The 25320-nt window shown below is 19.7% G+C and overlaps 6 protein-coding genes across 6 annotated transcripts in view; 5 read left to right on the forward strand and 1 right to left on the reverse strand.

Moving 5' to 3' along the window:
- Positions 1-7842, forward strand: part of PADL01_0521400 (conserved Plasmodium protein, unknown function) — a gene marked incomplete at both ends in the record, with an annotated part of 28207 nt that extends 20365 nt beyond the window's left edge. Inside the window, one exon of the mRNA XM_028685584.1 lies at positions 16-7842. Coding sequence (XP_028537068.1) covers positions 16-7842 — 7827 coding nt within the window. The remainder of the gene's footprint in view (positions 1-15) is intronic.
- Positions 7843-8764: 922 nt separating this feature from the next.
- PADL01_0521500 (50S ribosomal protein L17, apicoplast, putative) lies at positions 8765-9524 on the forward strand (the record flags this gene model as incomplete). The annotated part of the gene is made up of 3 exons (XM_028685585.1): positions 8765-8983; positions 9129-9302; positions 9417-9524. The coding sequence occupies 3 exons, from the start codon at positions 8765-8767 to the stop codon at positions 9522-9524; spliced, it is 501 nt and encodes a 166-aa protein (XP_028537069.1).
- Positions 9525-11645: 2121 nt separating this feature from the next.
- Positions 11646-13097, forward strand: PADL01_0521600 (inner membrane complex protein; the record flags this gene model as incomplete). The annotated part of the gene is made up of 1 exon (XM_028685586.1): positions 11646-13097. The coding sequence occupies one exon, from the start codon at positions 11646-11648 to the stop codon at positions 13095-13097; it is 1452 nt and encodes a 483-aa protein (XP_028537070.1).
- Positions 13098-14138: 1041 nt separating this feature from the next.
- PADL01_0521700 (iron-sulfur assembly protein, putative) lies at positions 14139-15219 on the forward strand (the record flags this gene model as incomplete). The annotated part of the gene is made up of 5 exons (XM_028685587.1): positions 14139-14325; positions 14434-14483; positions 14583-14684; positions 14800-14936; positions 15162-15219. The coding sequence occupies 5 exons, from the start codon at positions 14139-14141 to the stop codon at positions 15217-15219; spliced, it is 534 nt and encodes a 177-aa protein (XP_028537071.1).
- Positions 15220-15513: 294 nt separating this feature from the next.
- Positions 15514-16244, reverse strand: PADL01_0521800 (G10 protein, putative; the record flags this gene model as incomplete). The annotated part of the gene is made up of 3 exons (XM_028685588.1): positions 15514-15567; positions 15705-15877; positions 16028-16244. The coding sequence occupies 3 exons, from the start codon at positions 16242-16244 to the stop codon at positions 15514-15516; spliced, it is 444 nt and encodes a 147-aa protein (XP_028537072.1).
- Positions 16245-20164: 3920 nt separating this feature from the next.
- PADL01_0521900 (zinc finger protein, putative) lies at positions 20165-24706 on the forward strand (the record flags this gene model as incomplete). The annotated part of the gene is made up of 1 exon (XM_028685589.1): positions 20165-24706. The coding sequence occupies one exon, from the start codon at positions 20165-20167 to the stop codon at positions 24704-24706; it is 4542 nt and encodes a 1513-aa protein (XP_028537073.1).
- Positions 24707-25320: the final 614 nt, after the last annotated feature.

Genomic DNA, 25320 nt, shown 5'->3' on the forward strand with positions numbered 1-25320 from the left:
ATTTTATTTTTACAGGTTAAATATAATCTTCTTGTCGAACCCGAAATTGTTAGGAACAAATGGTGCCTATGCATAGGAACGTGCATACAAATTGAAAATAACACGGGACTATATTTTCGAATATACAAAGAAGGAAAGACAAATTATTTTTCCAGAGTAAATTTCAAATGGTATAAACGAAAAAAAAATAAATCCAATAGCAATTATTCCATGTGGGAAAAGGATACAAAGAAAGGTTCACATGAAAGTTCTAAATTAAGAAATGATAATATGAAAATAAAAAGTTATAACCGAAATTTTATATCTTATATGGATAAAATAAAAAAAATGAAAAAGACAAAAGAGAAGAAAATAAAAGATAAAGATTATATAAATATTTTACCTTTTAGTAAAAGAGCTATACCTATATTTTGGTTATATGATTGTTCATTACCATATATAAAAATTCTAAGGAAAAAAGATAAAAAACGTCATAAGAAGAATATAAGAAATAATAATAATGATGAAACGTTAGATATAGAAGCAGTTCCATTCAATATTTTATATAAACTTTTAAATAAATATGCTTTAAATAATAATAATCTTTATCAAAAAAAATTGGATATTTCACCTTTTGAGTTAATATTTAAAAGTTTAATCATGTTTTATTGTTATGTAAAAGTAAAAGATGTACCTACTCAACATATAAAAGAGACATCTTATAATTATTCAATTGTTATTGAACCAATGGTAACAATTAAAAATAACCTACCAAATCCTATAACTGTTATAGTTCGATTAAAAAAGGATAAAAATATATTTAATTTGAGTAAAAAAAAATATGACAATAAAGTTGAAGATAAAATTTTTTATAATAACAATAATAATAATTTTAATAATAATGATAATATTAATAATAAAAATTATTATCATTATTATTTTAATCATTATAGTAATTATGAAATGAATGATGATATAACCAAAATATTGAAAAAACAAGAAATGTTTGCTTTAGTCCCTCCTCATCATTATTGGTCCCTACCTATTTGTTCTCAAGCATTTTATATGAAAATTTTCTATCATGGTCTGCAAATTGAAAAAATGAATTTTATTTGTGATTATATGAATGAATTAACAAATTACTTTGATTATAAAAATGTTAAGCTTCCAGATATCAATGAACATCCCTTATTTACGAGCAAATTTACTAATAGTATGAATAAGGAGCAAAAACAAAACAGAAATAGGAAAAATAATTATATGAATAGTATGGATAATAATGAAAATATATCATATCAGAAACAATATGATAAACATATTTTAGATGATATTAAAAATGATAAAAACAATGGTGATACAAAAGACATATATAGTAATAATGATATTGATAATGAATATTATTATAATGATCGCAATAGAAATATTAATTATTGGGCATACAAAAATTCACTTGAGTCACATAATAAAAATGACAGTGTATACCTATACGATGAGATCATAAAACAAATACAAAAAGATGAGATGTTGGATAAAAATAATTTTAGCAATAAAAAAAAAAATAAATATAATAATAATTATTCATTCAATAATAAATCCAATTTTTTTAGAGTAAATAGAAATAATTCAAATAATTATAGTAACAATGATGATAATAATAATGATTATTATGATAGTGATTATTACTTTAGTTCGAATAAAAAAAAAAAAATGATGGATACAAATAATTTCTTATATGTTAGTGAAGGGTTTTTCCCTATATATATGCCAACAACTGATACTATCACAACTACAAAAATTTTAAATCATAAATATGGGTTAATAGGAAATATATTTTCATACGAAGAATTAAAATTTATTTATTTTGAAAATAAGATAAATCAAATGAATAGAAAAGTGTATGATAATTTATATATTTTCAAAAGTATTACTATGTCCGCTGATGTATCTCGTAGAAAAATCGATTTTTATTTTCCTTTCTTTTTTGAAAATACAACAAATGTATGCCTATATGTTAACAATAAATTATTACCTCCAAATAGTCGTTTATATATGACAGAAGAAGAAGCAAAGAATGTGAAGATAAAATCATATAAGCATGATAATATGAATAATAAAATATTATGTAGTAATGTTAGTAGTAAAATTGATTGTACAAAAACGAATATGATACGTCCTTTAATAAATTTAGTTTATAGAAAAATAAATAGAAAACAAAAGGTAAGGTTTTGGGAAAAATATGAAGAACGAAAAAAGAAAAATGTTAGAGACAATAATAATTCTAATAATTATAGTGCAAATATTAATTTGATATCCTTGAAAGATGAAAAAATGCAGATGACAAACTTAAATGGATTTAATGATAAAAAGAAAGAGATAGAAACAATGCATAATGCAGAAATTAATATTGAAGACAAACATAGAACAAATGAAAATATAAATTATTTACAAACTTGTGTAGTTAAACAAAACACACAAAATGAAAATCATGAAATAATAGATAAACTGAATAATTATCAAAATGGAAAATTGGAAAAAAAAATGAATGATTCTATTCTTTCAGTTAATTTAAGTGAATCTATTGATACTACAACAAATAGGAATAATTCATGTCATGCTAATTCGTCGAAATATACAGAAGTATTACTTAATACAAGTGAAAATAGTCATAACAAAATAGATAAAGTTAAAAGCCATAAAGCACATAAAAGCGTTTTTAAATATCTCTTAAGAAATGACAGGTTGTTATTTAAAAGAAGACGAATGAATAAAAACAAAAATAAAGTAAAAAAATATAAAAACGCAAATAAAAAAAATAACAACGTAGATGATGATTATAATAATAATAATATTAGAAGGAGTGGAAGAAAAGGATTGAGAGCTTTTGATAATATAAAAATAATGAAGAAATTTAGATTATTCAATAAAACTATACAATCCAGCAAATTAAAAGAACAAGAGGATGATCTGGATCGTTTTGATGATACTGAAGGGGAAGAAATAGATGATCAAGAATCTGAAGAACATTATGATGAAAATAATGATGAGAATGATGTTTATAATGATGACTATAATGATGAATATAATTATGATTATAATAACGATGACTACCATAATGATGCTCATATTCACAATGATCAGCCTCTCAAATTAAATCGATCCATTAATAGTTCCCCACATTATGAACATGATGAAAATTTAGTTACTCAAAAGAAGAAAGAAAAAACCCAAAATGGTAGGACAAGAGAAAAAGGAAAAATGAAAAATTATATATTTAATAGAAATTCATACACTAATAAAAAACGCGATAAAAAAAAGATATCATCTAACAAAAAGAAAGGAATATCCAAAAGAAATTCTAATCAATTTTCTAAAAAATTCAATTATGATATTATGAATATTTATAATGAAGAAGATGTAATAAATGATGTAGAGAATGATCAAGACATATCAGATGAACGTGGAGAAATGGAAGCATCACATAAATCGAAAAAAAGTAAATTATTTAAAAATAATAGTATTTTAAGTTTGAATGTTAATGAAAAAAGAAAAAAGAAAATTACAATTAAAAATTCTACAAAAAGGAAGAGTAATAAAAATATAAAATATGGTTTAAAGATGAAATTTTCAATAAATCCTTTTTTCATTAATACGAATGAGAAAAAGAAAAAATATAATGAAGAAGAAGAGAATAATTATGATGAAAATAATATGAATAATTCTGACAATTTTAATTCATTTGAAAAATTAACAGACAGTAGTAATTCTAAACAAAGCGAAAAAAATGGAATCGAATTTATTAGTGCTAATGATGGTTATATGATTGATAAAAAAGTAAACAAATTTGATGAGAACGAGTTAAACACAAGCGAAAATATAAGAAACATTGAGAAAAATAATTATATTACAAATGATGTAGACGAAAAAATAGAGAATGAAGACGATCCTGTTAATGACAAAGAAGAAAATTATAATGAACATAAAATAGAAAACGTACCAAATGAAGAAAAAAAAGAAATGCTATATAAATATAGTTCCGAAAAAAGGAATAAAGAAACAAGAAAAATAAAAATAAATAAAAAAGATTCGAATGAAGGAGATTACTTATCACTTGGTATTTGTGTTAGATATGCAGAAGAACCATTTAATAAATCTAAAATTGTTACATTTGTAAATAGTTATATATTTATAAATAGGTTACCATTCGACATCAAAATAGTTACTGACTCTGTTAGAAAAAAAACAGAAACTTTTTTTATAAGTCAGAATATTAATAAAATAGAAATAAATGATACATATAAAAATTTATTTCAACTAGAAGGGAAAAAATTGAATGAATATAAATCTAACAATGTCTCAATACAACCATTAATAGAAGAAAATGAAGCATTTTGTGAAAAACAATTTAATAATAGTAATAGTTTAATAAGAAACGAAAATATTAGTAATTATGAAAAGAGTATAAATCAAAATGGAGACGAAGAATCATGTAAAATGAACACTAGCAATATTGAAAATAATATTATAAATAATAATAAACATAAAGATATATATAATGTTGGTAATAATAATTATAAAAATAATAATGAAAATGAAAATGACATTTATCTTATTAATAATGATTACAGTATTAGTAAGACAAACAAATTAAATAACCATAATAATAATAATATTAATATTAATGGAAATATTCCATGTGTAGATAAAAATGTAAGTGATAATATAAAGAAAGACTCATCGAAATATGAATTAAATGAAGAATATAAAGATAATATAAAAAATAAAGGGGATGAAAAAGGAGGAAAAAACAAATCTAATGAAACGTATATAAGAAAAGGAGAAATAGTATCATTTCATTATCATCGTAATAATATAAGAATAAAAGATAGTGAAGACAAATATAGCTCGTTACCATTTTCATTAATACCTAAAAATGTACCATCAAATTTTCAAATAGAATTATTTAATGTTAACAAATCACAAATTAATAACACTAAAAATTTATTAGTAGAAATAAATATATGTAGTGGTATTTTTGGTGATAAACAACAATTACCATATACTTATAATGGATACTTTTATATTCTTAGTCTTCCAGTAAGACCACAATTTGAAATAATCAATGCTACTAAATTTATAATTGCATATGCTACTGATATTAATAAATACACAAAAAGATATATTAATAGTAGTAATTATAATACTTATTTAAATAGATATAATAAGGATGGTGATTACTCAGTAAAAATGATTTATCCTTATAGCTCTATTTATTATACATTAAGACATAATAATGAAATAGAATCATCAAAAATTGCCTTAAAAATTGTAGGAGTACAAAAAAGTTCCTGGTGCATAAATACAATAAACTCTTTTATTGACAACGTTGTTATATTACCATATAGAATATATGGAGATAATTTATCATCACGTAAAAATAAAGGAAATACGAAAAATGAAATATTTAAAGGAAATATGTCTCAAATGTCATATCAAATGAATGATTCTTCTTCTGATAAATTAAGTTCTAAAAGTGATTCAATTAATTCTGATAATATGGAACGTTATATAAACGATGAGGAAGAAAACGATAATTTATTCCTTGGTCATAATTTAATAAATAAAAAGTTATATTCCTTTTTAATTATAAGAGATAATGGTAGTAGAGCTATTGTGATTACGGAAAAATATAATTTGGCTAGAAAAATTGTTAGAACCAAAAATTTTAGTAAAATTCATAAATTGATAGCATTGAATAGTAGGAAAAAAATATTATTATCACAAAAAAATAATAATAAGAAATATATATTAAATAATAATATGAAAAATTTTATTTATTTTAATTTTCCAAATGTACCAATAATATATAAATTTAATATACCTAGAATTACCTTTACATGGATACATAGACAAGATGTTATTATAGCTATCCATTTAACTAAATTAAAATATAATGGACATATATATCCTAAAGAAATTGTAAATAATGATATTACAGAAATGTTTACACCTATAAATATCTTAAAGAAAAAAGAATTAAACGAATATGTACAATTTGTTTTCTTAAACAGTTATATTAATTCAATATTTTTAATTGAACAAATCCATATAGATCATTTTGTAAAAGGTGATATTCCTGTTATTTTGAAGAGTACTAATATTGAAGAAGATGAGAAAGAAAATATCTTTTTATATATACATATAAAACAATATTGTGTTGATTCATTAAAACAAGCACCAATATATCAAAGCATAACCATAAAAATATCTCCCTTAAATGCCAATATTGAACTATTAGTAATTGAACAATTAATTGAAATAATAGAAAAAGAAAAACAATTATTATTATTATATGAAAAAAACGATAAATCTTTACCTCCACTCGTAAGCACATCTAAAACAGCCAAAAGTGCAATAAATACAACATTGAAAATTTATTCAGATAGGAACTTTTTACAAATGCTATATATGGATGAATATATAAAACATAAAATGGGATACGACGTTTCCGAACAAACAAATATAGGAATTGAAAATAATAGATTAATAAATAATGTAAATATAATTGATAATACAAGTTATAAAATGATAGGTTATAAAAAAAAAGTTGATAATATATATAACGATATTAATAATGTAAACATCAAACCTAATGCATATTCTTATTATTTTAACTCGGCCAAAGCTCGAATGTTAAATAATAATAAAATTATTAATATTAATAATATATTCCCTAATATATATTCAGATGATAGTACTAAAAGTTCTAATTCTAGTAAATCTAGTCATAAAAATAAACAATATATTTTAGAAAAGAAAATATGTAAATTATTATTGGGTTATTATAAGTATAAGAAAATACATAATTTAATTAATAATACATTTTATAATATAAATAATATAAATGATGAATTATTATTACCAATAAAAATTCAATATTTTAAAAACAAACAAATTTTTATGAATGCATTTTCCTCTCATTTATTTTTACATCCAAATCCAAGATGGATAGATAATAAAAGTAAACCTGTTTATATAAGAGAATTTAAAATTTATCCAATAGAAATAATTGCATCTATAAGAACATCAGAACATCGAATTTCTAGAAGAGTCTTACATATAGTTGATGCATTGCCATTGGATACGCCTTCTATGCGTATACGTTTAATATCACAAAAAAGAAATTATATTGTTTGTACATGGGATGGATTATTTCAGTCATTACGAATATCTTATTTTAGACAATTATTAAGACAATCTTTACCAAGTGCTTGGTTATCTAATCCATTTGCTATTATAAAAGGTTTTATAAAAGGTTTATGTGCATTATATAAAGAATCTGTTAGAGGCGTTAAAACAAGTTCCAACTTTTTTGATGGTTTTATGTCAGGTTTTAAGTGTGGAATTATTATATTAGTTGTTAATACTGTTGGTGGGTTATTTCAATCATTGAGTCATATGTTAAATGTATGTCACAAATTAATGGGTGGTTCAAGACCTAGACCTCCAAGTATTTTAGATTCGATCATTTTAGGATTAGATGGATTAATTTTAGATACATTCTATAGACCTTGGGTTTCTTTGGTAACACAACCTATCATATCTATTAATAAGGGAAATAGTACTTTTAAAACTACTTGCATAATTATTGGTTGTATTCTTCGATGTATCTTTTCACCCGTTTTTGGATTATTAAACTTTTCCGCATCTATTACCGAAGGTTTCGCTAATACTTTAATAGGAGACTTTGAGAGATTCTCTAGAGTTCAAGAGAGAGCTGAGTTTGAGACAGAAAAGATTCATAAATCCAACGCGACATTTAAAAAGAGCAAAACATTAAAAAAAGTAGGAAAAAAAAAGGTTTAAGTGGGAACTGCTATTTTAAAAGGACAGATTTTAAAATGTTATAATAAGAGGTGTATCAAAGACTACATAAGTATATACATATATTTATTACATGAGAAAAAATAAGAATATTTTATGAATGAACCTTAAATATTTTTTTTTCTTTCTTTTTATAATATAATTAAACTTATAAACTTTTGAAATATATATATATATATATATATATATATATATATATATTTGTTTTTTTTGTTAAAAGGATGCTTTAAAATTAATTGAAAGGGTTTATTCATAGTTATATATATATATATATATATCATATATATGGGTAAACCTTTGAAATATAATTTAATTTCTGTATATTAAAAAAAATTTATATAAAAAAAAATTCTATTATTATTATTATATAATATATATATATATATATATCATATATATATATCCTTATAAATAAAAAAAAAAAAAAAATCATATATGTTTATTATTAATTGAATAGTTCATTTTAATGAGTATTATTATAAATAAGTCACAAGGTATTTATTTTACATAAAAGGAATATAAAAATATTTTTATTTATTAGATATGAAATGAATTTGAAATATATGTATAATATTTACCTTTTTTCGTACCTAATAATTACCTTACTGATTTTAATAAATATATTATATACAAATATATATATATATAGTTTACACACAAAATAAATAGTTGGAAAAAAAAAAAAAAAAAAAGTTTGACATAAAAAAAATATATATATATTTTTAAATAATGAAATTAAAAGATTATATGGGATATAAGATATTACATAATTTTATATTATTTATATATTTTAATCCTTTTTATATGAATTAATATGTTTAAATATTATATTAAAATTAATATAACATATCATTTTTAATTATTTTATCATTTTTATGCTGAAAATTTCGAATAAAATGAACAAATGAAGATATGGATATTATTTTTTTTGTTTTGCAAGAGCGTGTTGAATTTTAAATTGAAACAGAATGTGTCAAATATATGTATAATAAATAGAGAGCCCTTAAAATATATATCAAATAAAAGAAATACTTCATTATTGGCACATACAAATAAAAATTTCAGGAAATTAGGAAGGGATAGAGCTCAAAGGAGAGCTCTTCTAAGGGCATTAACAACCAGTGTAATATTTTTATTCATACCAAAAAAATAGAAAAAAAAAAAAAATAAATATAAAAAAGAATATTAAATAAAAAATTAAATAAATATAAATAAATAAATAAATATATATATATATATATATATATATATATTTCACCATTTTATAGTTATTGAGGTATGGTAAAATAGTAACAACTGAAGCAAAAGCAAAGGAGACTAGAAGAAAAGTTGATAGAATAATAACATATGCTAAAAAACATGATGACAATAAACAATACGCTTATAGATTGATAGCTAATTATGTTTATGATAGAGAATTGGCCCTTAATGTAGTTAAACAGGTATAAATAAATAAATAAATATATATATATATATATATATATATGTATATATGCGTTTAACTTTCTTTGATTATATTTATATTATTTTATATTTTTAATTTTGTTTATTCAAAGGCCCCTGTTAGATATAAAGAAAGACATGGAGGATACACTAAAATTAAGCTTTTGCCAAAAAGTAGAAAAGGAGATGCATCAAGAATGGCCATGTTGGAACTTCTTTAAATTTTATTTTACTTAACTAATATTTATAATATTTTTGTTTTTATTTATTTATTTATTTTTTTTTTTTTCGTGTAGTTTTTTAATAATTATAAATAAATATTAAAATAACATACTATTAATGTATACATATATTATATCTTTGATTATTTTTAAAACGTGGAATACAATATGTATATTTATCATATATGAATATAAAATGCAGTCTATTGTAAATAATTGGTTGCACGTTTATATACAATATGTTTAAATTTTTTTTTTTTTTTTTGGACACAAATATTATATATATAATATCTTATTTTGTATATTATTTGGATATATTTTTATTTTTTTTTTGAAACATAAACTTTAACATTATATATATATATATTAAAATTATCTAAATAGATAAATATATATATATATATATATATATATATTAGATTATATAATTTTTTTTTTTTTTTGAAGTGTAATATATAAAATGTTCGAAATAAAGAAAAACTGGTAAAAAAATATATGTTTTTTTTTATTTATTATAAATTATGCGTATTAAATTTTACATTAAGATACATATATATAGTATTACAATTTAATTATGTAAAAATATTATATATCATTTAACTAATTTTGGTTGCCCTTTGCATATTCATTGGTATTTATATATTTATGTTTTTTTTAATTTTACACAAAAAAATTAAAATTATATGTAATATGTAAATTAAATTGGAAAATAGAAAATACACAAATATAAAAAAGAAATAAATAAATAAAAATAAATAATAAAAATAAATAAAATGAATAAAAAAATTCTTTTTCATTGAAATTCAAAATTAAATTATATTTATATATACATATATATAATATATGGAGAAAACATACACATTTATTATATATATAATAAAGAAGAAATGTTATATATATAATTAAATATACACAATTTTTATATATTTATTGTTCTTCCAATTTATTCCATTATGTGTTTGTTTTTTTATTATTTTTTTTTTTTTTTTTAATTTTTAGACAATTTTTTATATATTCATTTCTTAATATATTAATGAAAAAATGTAAAATATAAATTTATAAAAAAAAAAGAAAATAGTAGAATTGTTTAAAATATGATAATTATAATATTTTAATTAAATAAAATTCCATATTAGTTCATGGTATTATATACATTTGTATATTTAAATATTATATATATTTTTTATATTTAATTGAATATGTTTTTATTTATTTTTTTTAATAACATATAATTTTATTGTATTTTTCTAATATATTATTAAATAATAAAAATAGAAATAAGAAAAAGGAATATTATGATGTGTATATATAAAAAAAAAAATTTATATATTACACATTTTGAATCTATGATAAAAATATATTATATATATATATATACATTTATGATAATATATTTATGCACATTTTTCTAAATTGACATAATAAACATAAACTATAATTTTTTAATAGACAATTGTTAATTAACACATAAAATCCATATTTTACTTTCTGAAAATATATAGTTAGAAAAAATATTAGTGTATACTTATAATTATTTAATACATATTGCAAACAAGACAATATAAAAAATAATTTTTTTTGAAGGAAATAAAAATATTTATTTTATATAGATATATTTATACATGTAGATACTGATAAATTATATATTTCATACAATATAGAAATAATATATAAATAGAAAAAAAATATATATAAATAAAAAATGAAGCAGCTTTATATATAAGGATTTAATAACAAATTGAGAAAAAGATATTTTTATTTATGAAAATTAAAAAAATATATATATTATTTTATCTTTGTTATATATGTGTTCTTTTCATTAATTGTTAACTTAAACGTGTATATATATATATATATATATATATATATATATTTATTTATATATGTTTATATGCTCTAATTTGATTGTATGTTTGTGTAACATTCACCCTTATATTATATAATATATATATTATATACATATACATAGATATATTAATTTATTTATATAGGCATTTGTTATTTTAGGTTGTTATAATTATACACATATATATAATTATTCAAACCTATCATAATTTAAAAGGCTTTTTTTTCTTCTTTCTTTTTTTTTTTTTTTTTTGATAATATATAAACTATAACAAAATGGAGAATTTTAATCTTCATAGTATTATAAAAATGAACAGCACTGTGAGTTTACTCTTTGGGATTTTTTTAACAGTAATAGGATCCATATTTATGGCTATAGCAAATACATTTATGAAATTAGGTTTGAGTGATTCGAAAAAGAAAAAGTACATGTTTACTAATTATTCTTGTGATATGAAATGGTATATAGGATTTATTGTTTATTGTTTTGGATCCTTTTTACATATAATTGCCCTAGGTTTTGCCCCTGCAAGTACATTAGCCCCAATGAATTCATTCGGTTTAATAGCCAATGCTATTGTTGCTAATATATATTTAAATGAGAAGTTAGGAAAAATAGAATTAATATCTACATTTGGAATATTTTTTGGTATTAGTATATGTGCATGTGCTTCCTTTTTGTGTGAAACAGAAAAAGTTCATTTTAATCCTATTCATATAATAGAGAGTTGGAAAAATCCTTGGTATATTTTTTATATTTTTGTTTCGATATTTCTATCTTTTTTTACATTAATATATTTAAATCATGAAGAAAATAAAATCATATCAGAAAATGAAGAAATATATGCTGCAAAAAGATATGTTGAATTAAATGTAATGGATGAGAAAAAACAAGAAACTGAAGATGAAAATATTAACTCATTAATAAATAGTAAAACATTAACTGAGGCTGCTAATATATATCCTAAAACTATTGGTTTAGCATATGGATTTTTAGCTGGATTAATTGGATCACAATGTGTTTTAGAAATAAAAGAAATTGTTGCCTTTTTACATATAGGTTTAAATAACAAACATATATATAGAACACCTTTACCACACTTATGTTTTGTATTTCTTATCATTTCTATCTATTTACAAATACATTTCTTAAACTTAGGATTAACCAGAGGTGAAGCAACCCTAGTCGTTCCAACATATTATGTTTTTTGGACCTTTTTTGGAACATTAGGTGGTCTAGTCAAATTTAACGAAATTGAAAATTTCAATTTTAATTCTATTCTATTGTTTTTAGTAGGATTTCTACTCACCGTTTTATTTATATCGATTTTAGCTGTTCAAGAAATAACATTCTTACGTAAATATGTAGATAAAGAAGTACCAGATTTACCACTGGAAAATTTAGATATACATACACAAGTATTACAAAATAAAAAATTATCAAAACAAGTTATATTAAATATGGGTTTATTCCCTGTATCGTTACTTGGAACAACTGTTGGAAGAAAAAAGTTTCGTCCATTATATGAAAGATTCAGAAGAACCAGAAGTATTCTCTCAGATACACATATTGGTGATCAGCATTGTGAATATTCTATAGATAATAATATATATAATGCATATACCCTACCTTACGATATATACAATACAAATACAGACACATTTAGTGCTAAAAAGAAGAAATATAGACACACTGAACCAAGAATTGAAAATACATATATTTTTTAATTCAGCATACATTAAATGGGAACATATAATTCCTCCATCTTACAAAATCAAAAAAAAAAAAAAAAAAAAAAAATTAAATAGTATGATCTAAGAAATATATATTTTGATCAGGAAAAAAGTTTCTTACAATAAATAAATATATATAATGCAAACTAAATTAATTATTAATAAATAAATAAATATATATATATATAAATTATATATATTCATATGTGTGTATTATTAGGTTATCATTTTCTCTTTTTTTTCGTTTTTATAAAAGAATTAAAAAAAAAAAAAAAAATTTGTTCTAATATATATACATTTATGTGTATATTTCATTTTTTTTTTTATTTCTATTTTTTTTGGCTATTTTGTTCTTTTAAATATCTTTTAAAATATTTCCCCATATTATTCAAATTATTTTAGTTTTTTTTTTTTTACACATTTTTCCATATATAGATGTTATTATTTATCAGTATTTGTATAAATATTATATTATAGATATTCTATTTATATTTATTTTGATTATATGTATATATTTACATATATATATATATATATATATTTATTTTACTTAATTTTTTATTTTCCAATATCTATTTTTTTTTTCTCTTTTTTTTTTCTCTTTTTTTTTTTCTCTTTTTTTTATTTTTTTTTTCAATTTTCCACACTTTTTTAGTGTTATAATATTTATTTTTTTTTTAAGTTGTTATAAATATCCTTTTTTCTCCTTTTAATATTAAAAAGGAAAAAGGATAATAATATTATATTTATTATATATAATATGCTTATACGCATATTTGAAGTAAATAAGTATAAATTTTAACTTGAGTATTTTTCTTTCTCCTTATTATACATATGAAAAAAAAAAATATAATAAAATATATATTATATATATATATATATATATATATATATATATATGTATTATATTTATTTAATAAAAAAGAAAAATTATAAAAGTATCCTTTCTTCATTTTTCATAATTTCTTTAAATTTCTTATTTGCTAAAATGCTATTTTCTCATTTCCATGGAAATAATATCTCAAATATACAAAAATGACAATACACACTTTTCTGTGTTTTCTCTTAATACTTAATATTGCTAATGCCTTAAAATCTAATAGGTTTAGTTCATATATATATACTCCAAAAACATTTTTATATAACAATAAAAGTATACCAAATAAAAAGATCTTACGTAAATTTGTTAACAGAATAAAATTGGTGGATGATACAATTAAAAGTACGAATAACTTTTAATTCTCTAAATATAGATAAAATATATGTTAAACAAATTATTTATATTATTTTATTTTATTTTTGTGTGTATGTTTGTCCTTTTTTTCTGTAGGCAATGAACATATAATTAAAATAACAGATAATGCAACAAATAAAATTAAGGTAAAAATTATGAAAGGGAAAAAATTCAAAATATATTTGTAAGTACATAAATTATTAACATTATATATATATATATATATATAACATATTTTTTTTTAGGAATTACAAAAGGAATGTAACGATGATTATTTGATTTTAAAACTATACGTAGAAAATGGTGGTTGTAAAGGTCTCAAATATAAATTAAATCCCATAAAAAAGGTATAAGTGTAAATATGTATAAATTAATTTTTTTGTATCTTTTTTTTAACAAATTTGTTTATTTTATTATATATATATATATATATATATATATATATATATATATTTGATATAGAACGAAATTGAAGAAGATGATTATATACAACAATTTGATGAACTAAAATTTATCTTATCTATAGATTCAACTAGCGTTATATATATTTATAATAATACGCTAGATTATAGTAATGATTTAATCAGTGGTGGATTTAAGTAAAAAAACCTTATAAATACATAATAAATATACATACAAATTTATTTAATTTTTTTTTTTTTTTTTTTTTTTGATTCTAATATTAATATACAATTATACATAAAGAAGTGTATATAATATGTTTATATTTATTGAAACATGAAAATATTATATATGTGTGATTATATTTATAATGTAATAATTCTACTAATTTTATACATTAAATTTATTTTATTATTTTATAGGTTTATTAATCCAAACGCAACTAAAAAGTGTGGTTGTGGAAAATCATTCAATGTGTGATATATAAGATAACACATAAATATATATCTTTTAAAATATATATATATATTTTTTTTTTTGTTTAGCTATACTTTTTTTTTTTTTTAAAAATTTATTTATAAATTCTCTGTTATTATCACAAAAAAAAAAAAAAATAATAATATAAAATAAAATTAAATAAAATGATTTTTTATATATACCAACTGGCAATATAAATTATAACAAATAAAAATTAAAAAATAAATATAAATCATTAAAAATATATATATTATACAGAATATACTGTAAAACATATGGAAGTATATATATAGGAAATTAATTATCTCCACTTGCACAACCCCTACATCCACAATTTACACATTGTAATACCTATATAATGTAAAATAAATAAGTAACAAATATAATGTTCTTTTAATAAATACATTTTTTATTAAACGAATGGAATTTTCATAATATTATATATATATGTGTGTGTGTTTATTTTATATATATTTTTCCTAAATTACCTTATTTCCTAAATCACTTTTTGGCACCCTACATATACAAGTATTACTAAAATTACTGTCTGATACTTGTATACATTTTAAGCAACACAAATTTTCATATCCCTGCTTTCTCCATTTAGAAATTAAAGCTCCATCTACGTACTTTTCTTGAACTAAATAATCATATAACTCTCCTAAAGAATGAAAAAATATATTAATATAAACAAATATATTTTATAAATATTTGATTGTATAATTTAGCTATTATTATATATATATGCACCAATGTCCTTATAAATATATATATATATATATGTATGTATGTTTGTATTTTTATTATTTACTTGATATTTCTTTCCTTTTATAATATAATTCATATATATAACGAGACGTTTTATGGTTTATTTGAAAAATTGGCCACAATATTTCATTTTTCCTTTTTTTAGAAGTATCTTCATTTTCCAAACTTCTCATTTGTTTATTCATTTCTTCTAAAAAGGACTCAACCTTATGCCAACCTTCAGGTGGCTTTCTTGAATTCATAGTTCTTATACGTGGCATTTTTTATATATCACATTAAAAGAAATAAAATATGTTTATTTACGTTAATAATTTTTTTCTTTTATTAAAATTGAATTAACTAATGACATAAGAAAAAAAAAAAAAAAAAAAAAAATGGAACTAGGAATTTTTTATATATTCTTAATAAAATAATATAAATGACAAAATATATGTAACATTTTTGTTATATTTCATTATTTATTTTTATTTTATTTTATTTATTTATTTTTTTTTTTTTCAACTTTAATTTGGAATAAATTTATAATCTATGAAATATTTTAATATCCACTATTAATTAAAATACAATTAAGAAAAAACATTATATATATTATTAAATATATAGTTATTTTTTATTATATAATATTTTAAAATAAAGGAAGTATAAGGCAAAAGCATAAATATATTTTTTTTTATAAATATAAATAATATATAAATATATATATATTTATTAATTATTATAGAACATATTAAATATATGGTATTTTATTATACTTATGATTTATGGTGTTCGGCTTATTTTCTTTATATATTTATATTACTATAGTATTTTCTTCTGAATATATTATTCTCTGTTACCATTTATATATTCTTATAACTTTGATGTTTAAGAACCAAATTTTATAATTTTTTTGACCATGTTGAAAATATGTTAAACCTTATAGGTTAATTATTTTTATATATACACTTTATATTATATTTCTATGTTATTTATTGTTATTTTATAAAAGAAAATTATAATGAATATAAAAGTTAAGTGATAGTTGTTTAAAAATATTTGTTATACTTATATAATATACTATATGTATTCATATATTGAACGCATATTTTATCTAATTTTAAATGATATTTCCTAAAACATTTTCCTATACATTAAATGAGAGTATATATTTTTAAAAACAATATCAAGTATAATAATTTACATATTGAATTTTTGTATGTATATAATTTGTATCAGTTATATTATATATAATATATATATTGATAATATGAATAATTTAATTTTAATTATAATAACTTGTTACAAAATTTTTTATTCTATTTTTAACTATAAAATATTGTAATATTCAAAAATTTATAATTAATTAATATTTGTATAATATGCTTCAATTCAAAGACATTTTTTTCTGAAATGTATAAAAAAAGGATGTAAAATATTGTAGAAGGAAGAATTAAAAAAATTTCTTATAAAATATTTATGTTTCATCTTGTGTAATTTAAAACAGTATAAATGTCTAAGAAATGATCATAATGGGCATTATATATATATATATATATAAAATAATATTACATATATGATTAAAGCAAAATTGTAATAATGTTACATTATATATATTAATATATAAATTGGGTTAAATACATATGTATTTATTTTATATATTCCCCTTTTTTTTTTTTTTTTTTTTAAAAAGGTCACAAAATTATATGACATAAAATATTTTAAACATTTTATACATATATGTAATTATCTGTATGGAAGAATATATATTTTTTTTTCTTTTCATTTAAATAGTTCAAAAAAAAAAAAAAAAAGTTCAATTAATATACTGTGTACCAATATAAATAGACATGTTTATATTAATAGAAATTATGTAAAAAAAGTTATGCCATATTTTTTTTTTTTTTTTTTTTTGTTAGCTAATATATTTTTAATGTTGGACAGAATTTTATTTTAAATAGCCAAAACGTTAAGAAAAAAAAAAAAAAAAAAAAAAAAAAAAACATGGTCATACATTTTTATTTTTTTTTAAAGTACTTTTTATTGTTATAGGACAAAATGTGTAAAAAAATACAAATAACAAAAGAAGAAATATTGAAAGAAAGAAAAAAAAAAAAAAATCTGTAATATAAAGATATACTTTAATCATTTATAATTCCTTGAAAAATCATAAAAAATAAAAAGTTTTCAATCTTATGCATATATATATTATTTACAAATATATATATATATATATAATAAAATAAAATTTATGATGATGTTTCCATTACATTCCTTCGTTTTTTCTCTTTCTTTCATTCTTTTTATTTTTTTTTAAGTTCTTAATATCTAATTACATATAATCAAAGTAAAAATATAATAACAACTATGAATGGAAAAAACGTTTATGAAAATGAGAATTAAATAGGTGGTATCTATTATATAATACATGAATGAAAATAAAACAAGATAGTATATTATAATATATATTTTTAAATTTAGTATATGTATGTAATGATAATATTATTCATTTATATATGCTTATTTCATTTAATTTAGTATATATGTATATATTCTTATATTTCTATACTCATTTTATTTTTTCATTTCCTTTTATTATAATTATGTTATATAAATATATAATATAGTATTCATAAGATGTTCTTAATGTGATATATTCATATAGAAGATATAAATATATACAAATAATATTATATGTTATATAGTTATGCCCATATAAATAGTAATTATATGAGGATTCATACATAATGTTTATAGTTTAAATTTATATATATATATATATTTTTTTTTTTTTATTTATTTTTGCCAAGCCAGCTAATTAATATATAAACTTAGTTACACGCACGCGCGACTTAAATATATATATATATATATACATACACATATACATGGATTTATTGAAATTAATAAGACAATGATATATATATATATATATAATAAACAGTGATGAAAATATAAAATTAAAGAACAAAAAAAAAAAAAATAGAAATGTGCAAATATATGTAACATTTTTTATTAGTACTGAATTAATTTATATTTATTTATTATTATTTTTTTTTTTCTACAACAACAAATAATATATATATATATGTACAAAAAAATCTTGCACATTATTCTGAACATTATTCTTATTATTTTATAATTTATATATATTTTTTCATCGTTTTATATATTTAATACATGATTGTCAATTTTTATATTGTTGGTTGTGTACAAATTTAAAAAAAAAAAAAAAAAAAAAAATTGAAATGAGAATAAATTGATTTATTCATCAAATATGTAGTGCTTGCATAAAAATATATTTATTATTTTATATATTTTTGAATTATTAATGTATAAATGAATATGAAAATATTTGCATTTTTTTGTCTGATTATAAAAAAAAAAAATAAAAAGGAGTATGAATAAAATTAGAAAGAAAAAATGTCTATATAAGTATATAGAGTTTTTCTTTTTTTTTTTTATTTTTTTTTTTTATTTTTTTATTTGTTTTTTCTTGGAAAAGTAGTTATATAAGTTGGATAATAAAAATATAATTAAGAATAAATAAGAATTCACTTAAAATGTGTATATATAATCCATTGAATTATGTTACCAAGTAGATATAATTATATATATATATATATATTTATTTATTTATCTATATTACATACATGTTTGTACTGTATAATAAGATAAGCATATTATATATGTATTATTGAAAAAAAAAAAAAAAAATCATTTTAACACAATTACTCTCCATTATAACATTTATTTTATTATTCATGATACCATATTTTGTATTGGTGTATTATTATATGATATTTATTTCATAGAATAAAGAAATATATATAATATCTATATATATATATATATATATATATATATATATATAATTGAGTGTGCTTTTTCATCTTATAACGGAAATTATAAGAATACTATGTACCCATATGGAATAATATGTGAAAATAAATAATCACATAAATTATATGAAAAATCAAATTTATTGAACTCAATAATATCCATAAATACAATTTTAATTATTTTGTCTATATGTGATAAGTTTATAAATATTGAAGATTTTAGAACTAACCGAAAATATCAAGAAAAAAAACAGCATTAAGTATATGATTGTACTGATTGTAAAATTGTTGACAATTTTAATGCAGTACACGACATTTTTATAGATACTACAAAAGTTAAGCATATGATATTTTCAAATAATATGACAAAAGAGAAAGGTGAATTAAATAATTCATGGTATGAAGAAAAAGAAAATAAAATAGTTTCAGAAGAACATTATACATTTGAATTTATAAGTGAAAGAGAAACAAAAAATCCAAGTGTAAAAAACAGCACCTTAGGAAATTATAAAGATAATAAGATAGAATCATTTAATAATACCTATTCCATTTGTTCCAATTTGAATATAGTGGATTCTTTAAAAGACACACATGATAAAAAGGATATAACTACATTTGGCAAGATGTTATCAAAGCAAGGAAGGACTGAATTTTCTCCCACTTATGTAAATAAAAATAGTAAAAGAAAATATGATCAAGAAAAGCGTACTTATTCATTTTTTCAAAGGCATCGAAGCAGTTACAAAGAAAGAAACAATAGTAAAAATGTTAATAACATGGAAGAGAATAATATGATCAGGGATTATGATGAGGATGATAATATTATGAAAAAGAATGAAGAAAGGGATGTCCTTTATGACACTATCACTAACAATAGTGATATTAATAATGATTATAATAATAATAATAATAATAATAACAACAATAATGACAATAATAATAATAGTTCTGGTAATAATGATGGGATAGAGCCTTTGAGAAGAAACGAAATAAATAAATACCCGTACAATAATAATCATAAAAATTATATAATTAACACTTATAATAATATGGAGACAAAACAGAATATAATGTTTAAGAGTAAATCATTTAACCGACATATTCCATATGAGAAAAAGGAAGGTATGAAGATATTCAGATCTAGCACTAATCAAGATATTTTAGAAAATGATTATGGAAATTCTTTTTTGAAAACGGGATCCAATTATCCATCAAAATTAAAAGAGAAAGGAATGGATATTAATCATTACAATACAATTAGAGAATCAAATTATGACTTTAAGAGTGCTTTAAATGTACAATTTTGTAAAACAAAAATGTGTCCATATATGAACACTAAAGAAAAATGTAAAAGATTTTCAAACAATATGTGTCCATATGCGCATGATAAAAGTGAGCTGAAACCTATACCTAATTTATATAAAACAGCCATGTGTCGAAATTTTATAAAAAATATGTGTTTTAAATCAAAGAAGGAATGTAATTTTGCTCATCATGTGGAAGAACTTAGATCGACAGACGAATTTTATAAAACAACTTTATGTAAATTTTTCCTTAATGGTTATTGTAAAGCCGATAAAAATTGTAGACATGCACATGGTTATAAAGAATTAAAGAGAAGACCAACAAATAATATGAATGTGACGTTTATATGGGGATCCAAAATGAACCATAATGATATGGATACTAAGAAAGAGATAATTGATAAAGAGATTATGAATAATTTTCATTCATCAGAAAGTGGCTCTTTAAATGAAAATAGAAGAGAGAAATTACCAACAGGAGAAGAAAATGAATTGATTGTTGATCTAAAAGTATCAGGGGAAGAGGAAAACCTTTCAGATGTAAATGAAGAAGATGATATGTTAAACATGTGTAACACAAGTAAAAATAATAAGAAAAGAGATGATTATTATAATAATTCATGTAAATTTATGTCTATTAGTACAAAGGATACTTGTTGTTTCATATCAAAAAACAATGCCGAATCGTCAGGAGATGAAGAAAGGTATCGATCAAAAAGTGATTGCTCAAATGATTTAAAAGAAGAAGATAAAGAAGAAAAAGCCGAAAAAAACGGTATACATAAATTAAAAGGGGAAAGTCACGATGATGATATAAAATGTATATATTATATAAATGATGATGAGTTAGCAAAAGATGAAATAGAATTAAGAGGAGAAGATGACAAATACAAGAACAAAAATATTCAGGCAAATATAAGTGAAGAAAAAGAAAAGATAAAATGTTTTAAGGAAGAAGAAAAGGGTACTCATATTAACATGCAATATAAATGTGATAATATAGTAGATGATGAATCTAATGAAAATTTACAAAGTGAAAAGTTTATTAGAAATACTTGTTTATCCTTAAGTGGTGCAGAATTAGAAGATGAAAAAAATGAGTGTAATGAAAATAATAGCAAAATGAAAGATAATGTATTAAGCAATAATAATTCTAACGAAGATATTATGAATAGACAAGAAGAAGAATGTGATGTTATTAGTGGTAACGGAGATGTTAAATCGTATATAACATATGATGATAAAATGAACCATACTACAAAATATCATAGAAATGTTGATTATGATAGAAAATATTTTAATAACGAAGGAGTATATAAGCGTTCTATTTATTACATTAAATTAAATGAAAACAGTAGGTATAATTTTAATAATAATGATGATAATGAATATGATAATAATTTTCGTGGAAAGGATAATAATCATTCTTATAATTATCAAAAGAAAAAAAATAATCACGAATATAACAAGAATGTTTATAAAAATAGGAAATTTTTGAACACCAAGATTGATAATATTAGACAAAACGATGATGAAAACAGTATGATAAATGAAAATGATTTTAATAATAAGAATGGAAATATTTTTGATATAAATAAAGGTATGAATAATGGGTCTATGGTGTACTATCCTATAAAATATAATAATAATAGTAATAGTAATAATAATAATAATGATAAAGTTAAAAGGTATTCATCAAACAATGAAAACATCTCAAACAACAACGATAACAATGATAACAACAATAATAACAATATTGTTAATTTAAACAATTATAATAATATTGGTATGAATAAATATGTATATAATAATACAAATGAGATGAATAATTATTATAGTAATTATCATTGCTATAATAACATAAATGATATCACAAATAGATATATGAATAATAACAATAGTAATAATAATAATAATATTAGTTATAACAATACTTATTATTGCTATTATAAGAATATGAAACATGGTAGTAATTATGAAGGTACTATATCTACTGCAACTACTACAAATAACAACCACTATAACAATAATAATAATAATAATTATATATATGAACATTCTTTATCTGATATATCCAATATAATGATAATACCATATAGAAATTATCAAAGAGATAAAAAAGATTTTTCAGAACACTGTTCATTTTTGGGGGGTAAAAATATTCAGATGACTCTTAACAACGATATAAAGGATATGGATATGGAAGATGATAATATGTTGAATGATAATAATATAAATAGGAAGGCGCATAATATAAATGTTCATAAATGGATGCATGATATACAAAGCAACTATAAGTGTAATGATACACATAATAATAAAAATAATAATGATTATATTAAAGACAACACATTAGATGATAACCATGGAGAGATTGATTATGATCATAAGTGTGATGATGATTTTAATTATTATGAAGAAAATAATTATTTATATGACAGTACCCACAATAGCATAAAAGATAGAAATACATTAAGTGAAAACTTGAATTTACGAAAAACTTGTTCGTATGATGGGGAATTTTTTAATGACAAGTTTACTCATCGAACATGTAGTTATGAGAGAAATAATAAAGAGAGTGATGATATTGAAGGGAACGAAGATGAAAAGAATTCAGACGAAAGTAATTATAATGAAACATGTTTAAAATATAATGATGAAAAATATAAAGCTAAATATAATTTGAAAGAGAAAGATATATATGTATCTAATAGTAAATACATTAATAATGAGACAAATACATATTATGATATGTATTCACATAATAAGAGGTCAAGAGGAATTAGTACTAATTTACGAAATGATAACGTAGCAAGAGATGATATATATAGAGAAGAAGAATGTAATATATGGAATGAAGATTTACATGTTTGTTCATTTAAAAAGATGAATGATTTAAAGAAAAAAAAAAATGAATATTATATGGATGATTATTATAATTGTGAAAAAGAAGAAAGAGAAGTTGAAAAGAGTAAAGAAAAGGGAAAGGGAAGAAATGATAAGTATATAAATTTTCCTATTAATAAAAAAAATGAACAAGTAGATGAACAGCATTTAATATATCACTATATTCCTTGTATACCCAAAGTAAATACATATAACACTAATCATTATCCTACATATGACAAAATCATGGAACATTATAATAATAAATATAATTGGTTATATCATAGAACAGCTCTTTTTGAACCAATGGATATATCATATGTAGAAAGAAGACATATCATGGAACCTATATTAACATATGAAAAGGAAAAGATGGGAAATATTTTATTTTCAAATAATAATAGTTCTATTTATTTTGTAGGGAATGAAAAAAATATAGTACATGACAATAATCATAATAAAATATATGAAAACGATGATGAAACAAGTAGTAATGATGATTTGTTTAATAAGGAATTACAAACATGTGTTTCATGTTATCAATATATTAAAGAGACAATACCCTCAAATAAAATATTTATTGAATCTACTTGTTTAAACTGTGGGCAATTTATAAGAAAATCCTTATGTTTAATATTAATTGAATTATTAAAACCACAAGTCCAAAATATTTTATCGGACGTTAGTTTTTATCAACAATGTTATAATGATTAAAGAATAATTATTAACATAAATATGAGTAAATATTTATGTAATATATATATATATATAAATATACATATAGGTATGAAAATTATGTAAAATATTTTATCTACTATATTGTTTATGTGTTTTAAATCCAAAAAAATTATAACATCAATTTATTATATATATCTATAGGTAGGTAGATATGTATGTATTTATGTTTAATTATCATTTTATTATTTATTATATATATATATATTTTTTTTTTTATGTAATTAATGAAACTCCTATTGCTTTAATTATAAGACACTACATATTTATTTTGCATTAATACTTATATTATTTTATATATTTTTTTATTTTTTCATTGAAATATTTATAACGATGCACATATTTTTATATCGAATTAAAATATATACATAAAAGTTTATAAAATTTTCATGAGTGTATTTTTTTTTTTTTTTTTCTCTTATGATATAGTATAATGAAAGTACATTTTGATTTTTTCTATTTCTATAATGTTTAAATTAAATTAGATATTTTCATTTATTCTCAACTTGATTTATATGTACACATATAAATAAAATTATGTTTGTTTATATTAATAATGTATTATACTTTAAATATACATGTATTATATTACA

This window comes from Plasmodium sp. gorilla clade G2 (assembly GCF_900097015.1).
Source record: "Plasmodium sp. gorilla clade G2 genome assembly, chromosome: 5".
Classification (NCBI taxonomy): domain Eukaryota; phylum Apicomplexa; class Aconoidasida; order Haemosporida; family Plasmodiidae; genus Plasmodium; species Plasmodium adleri (nom. inval.).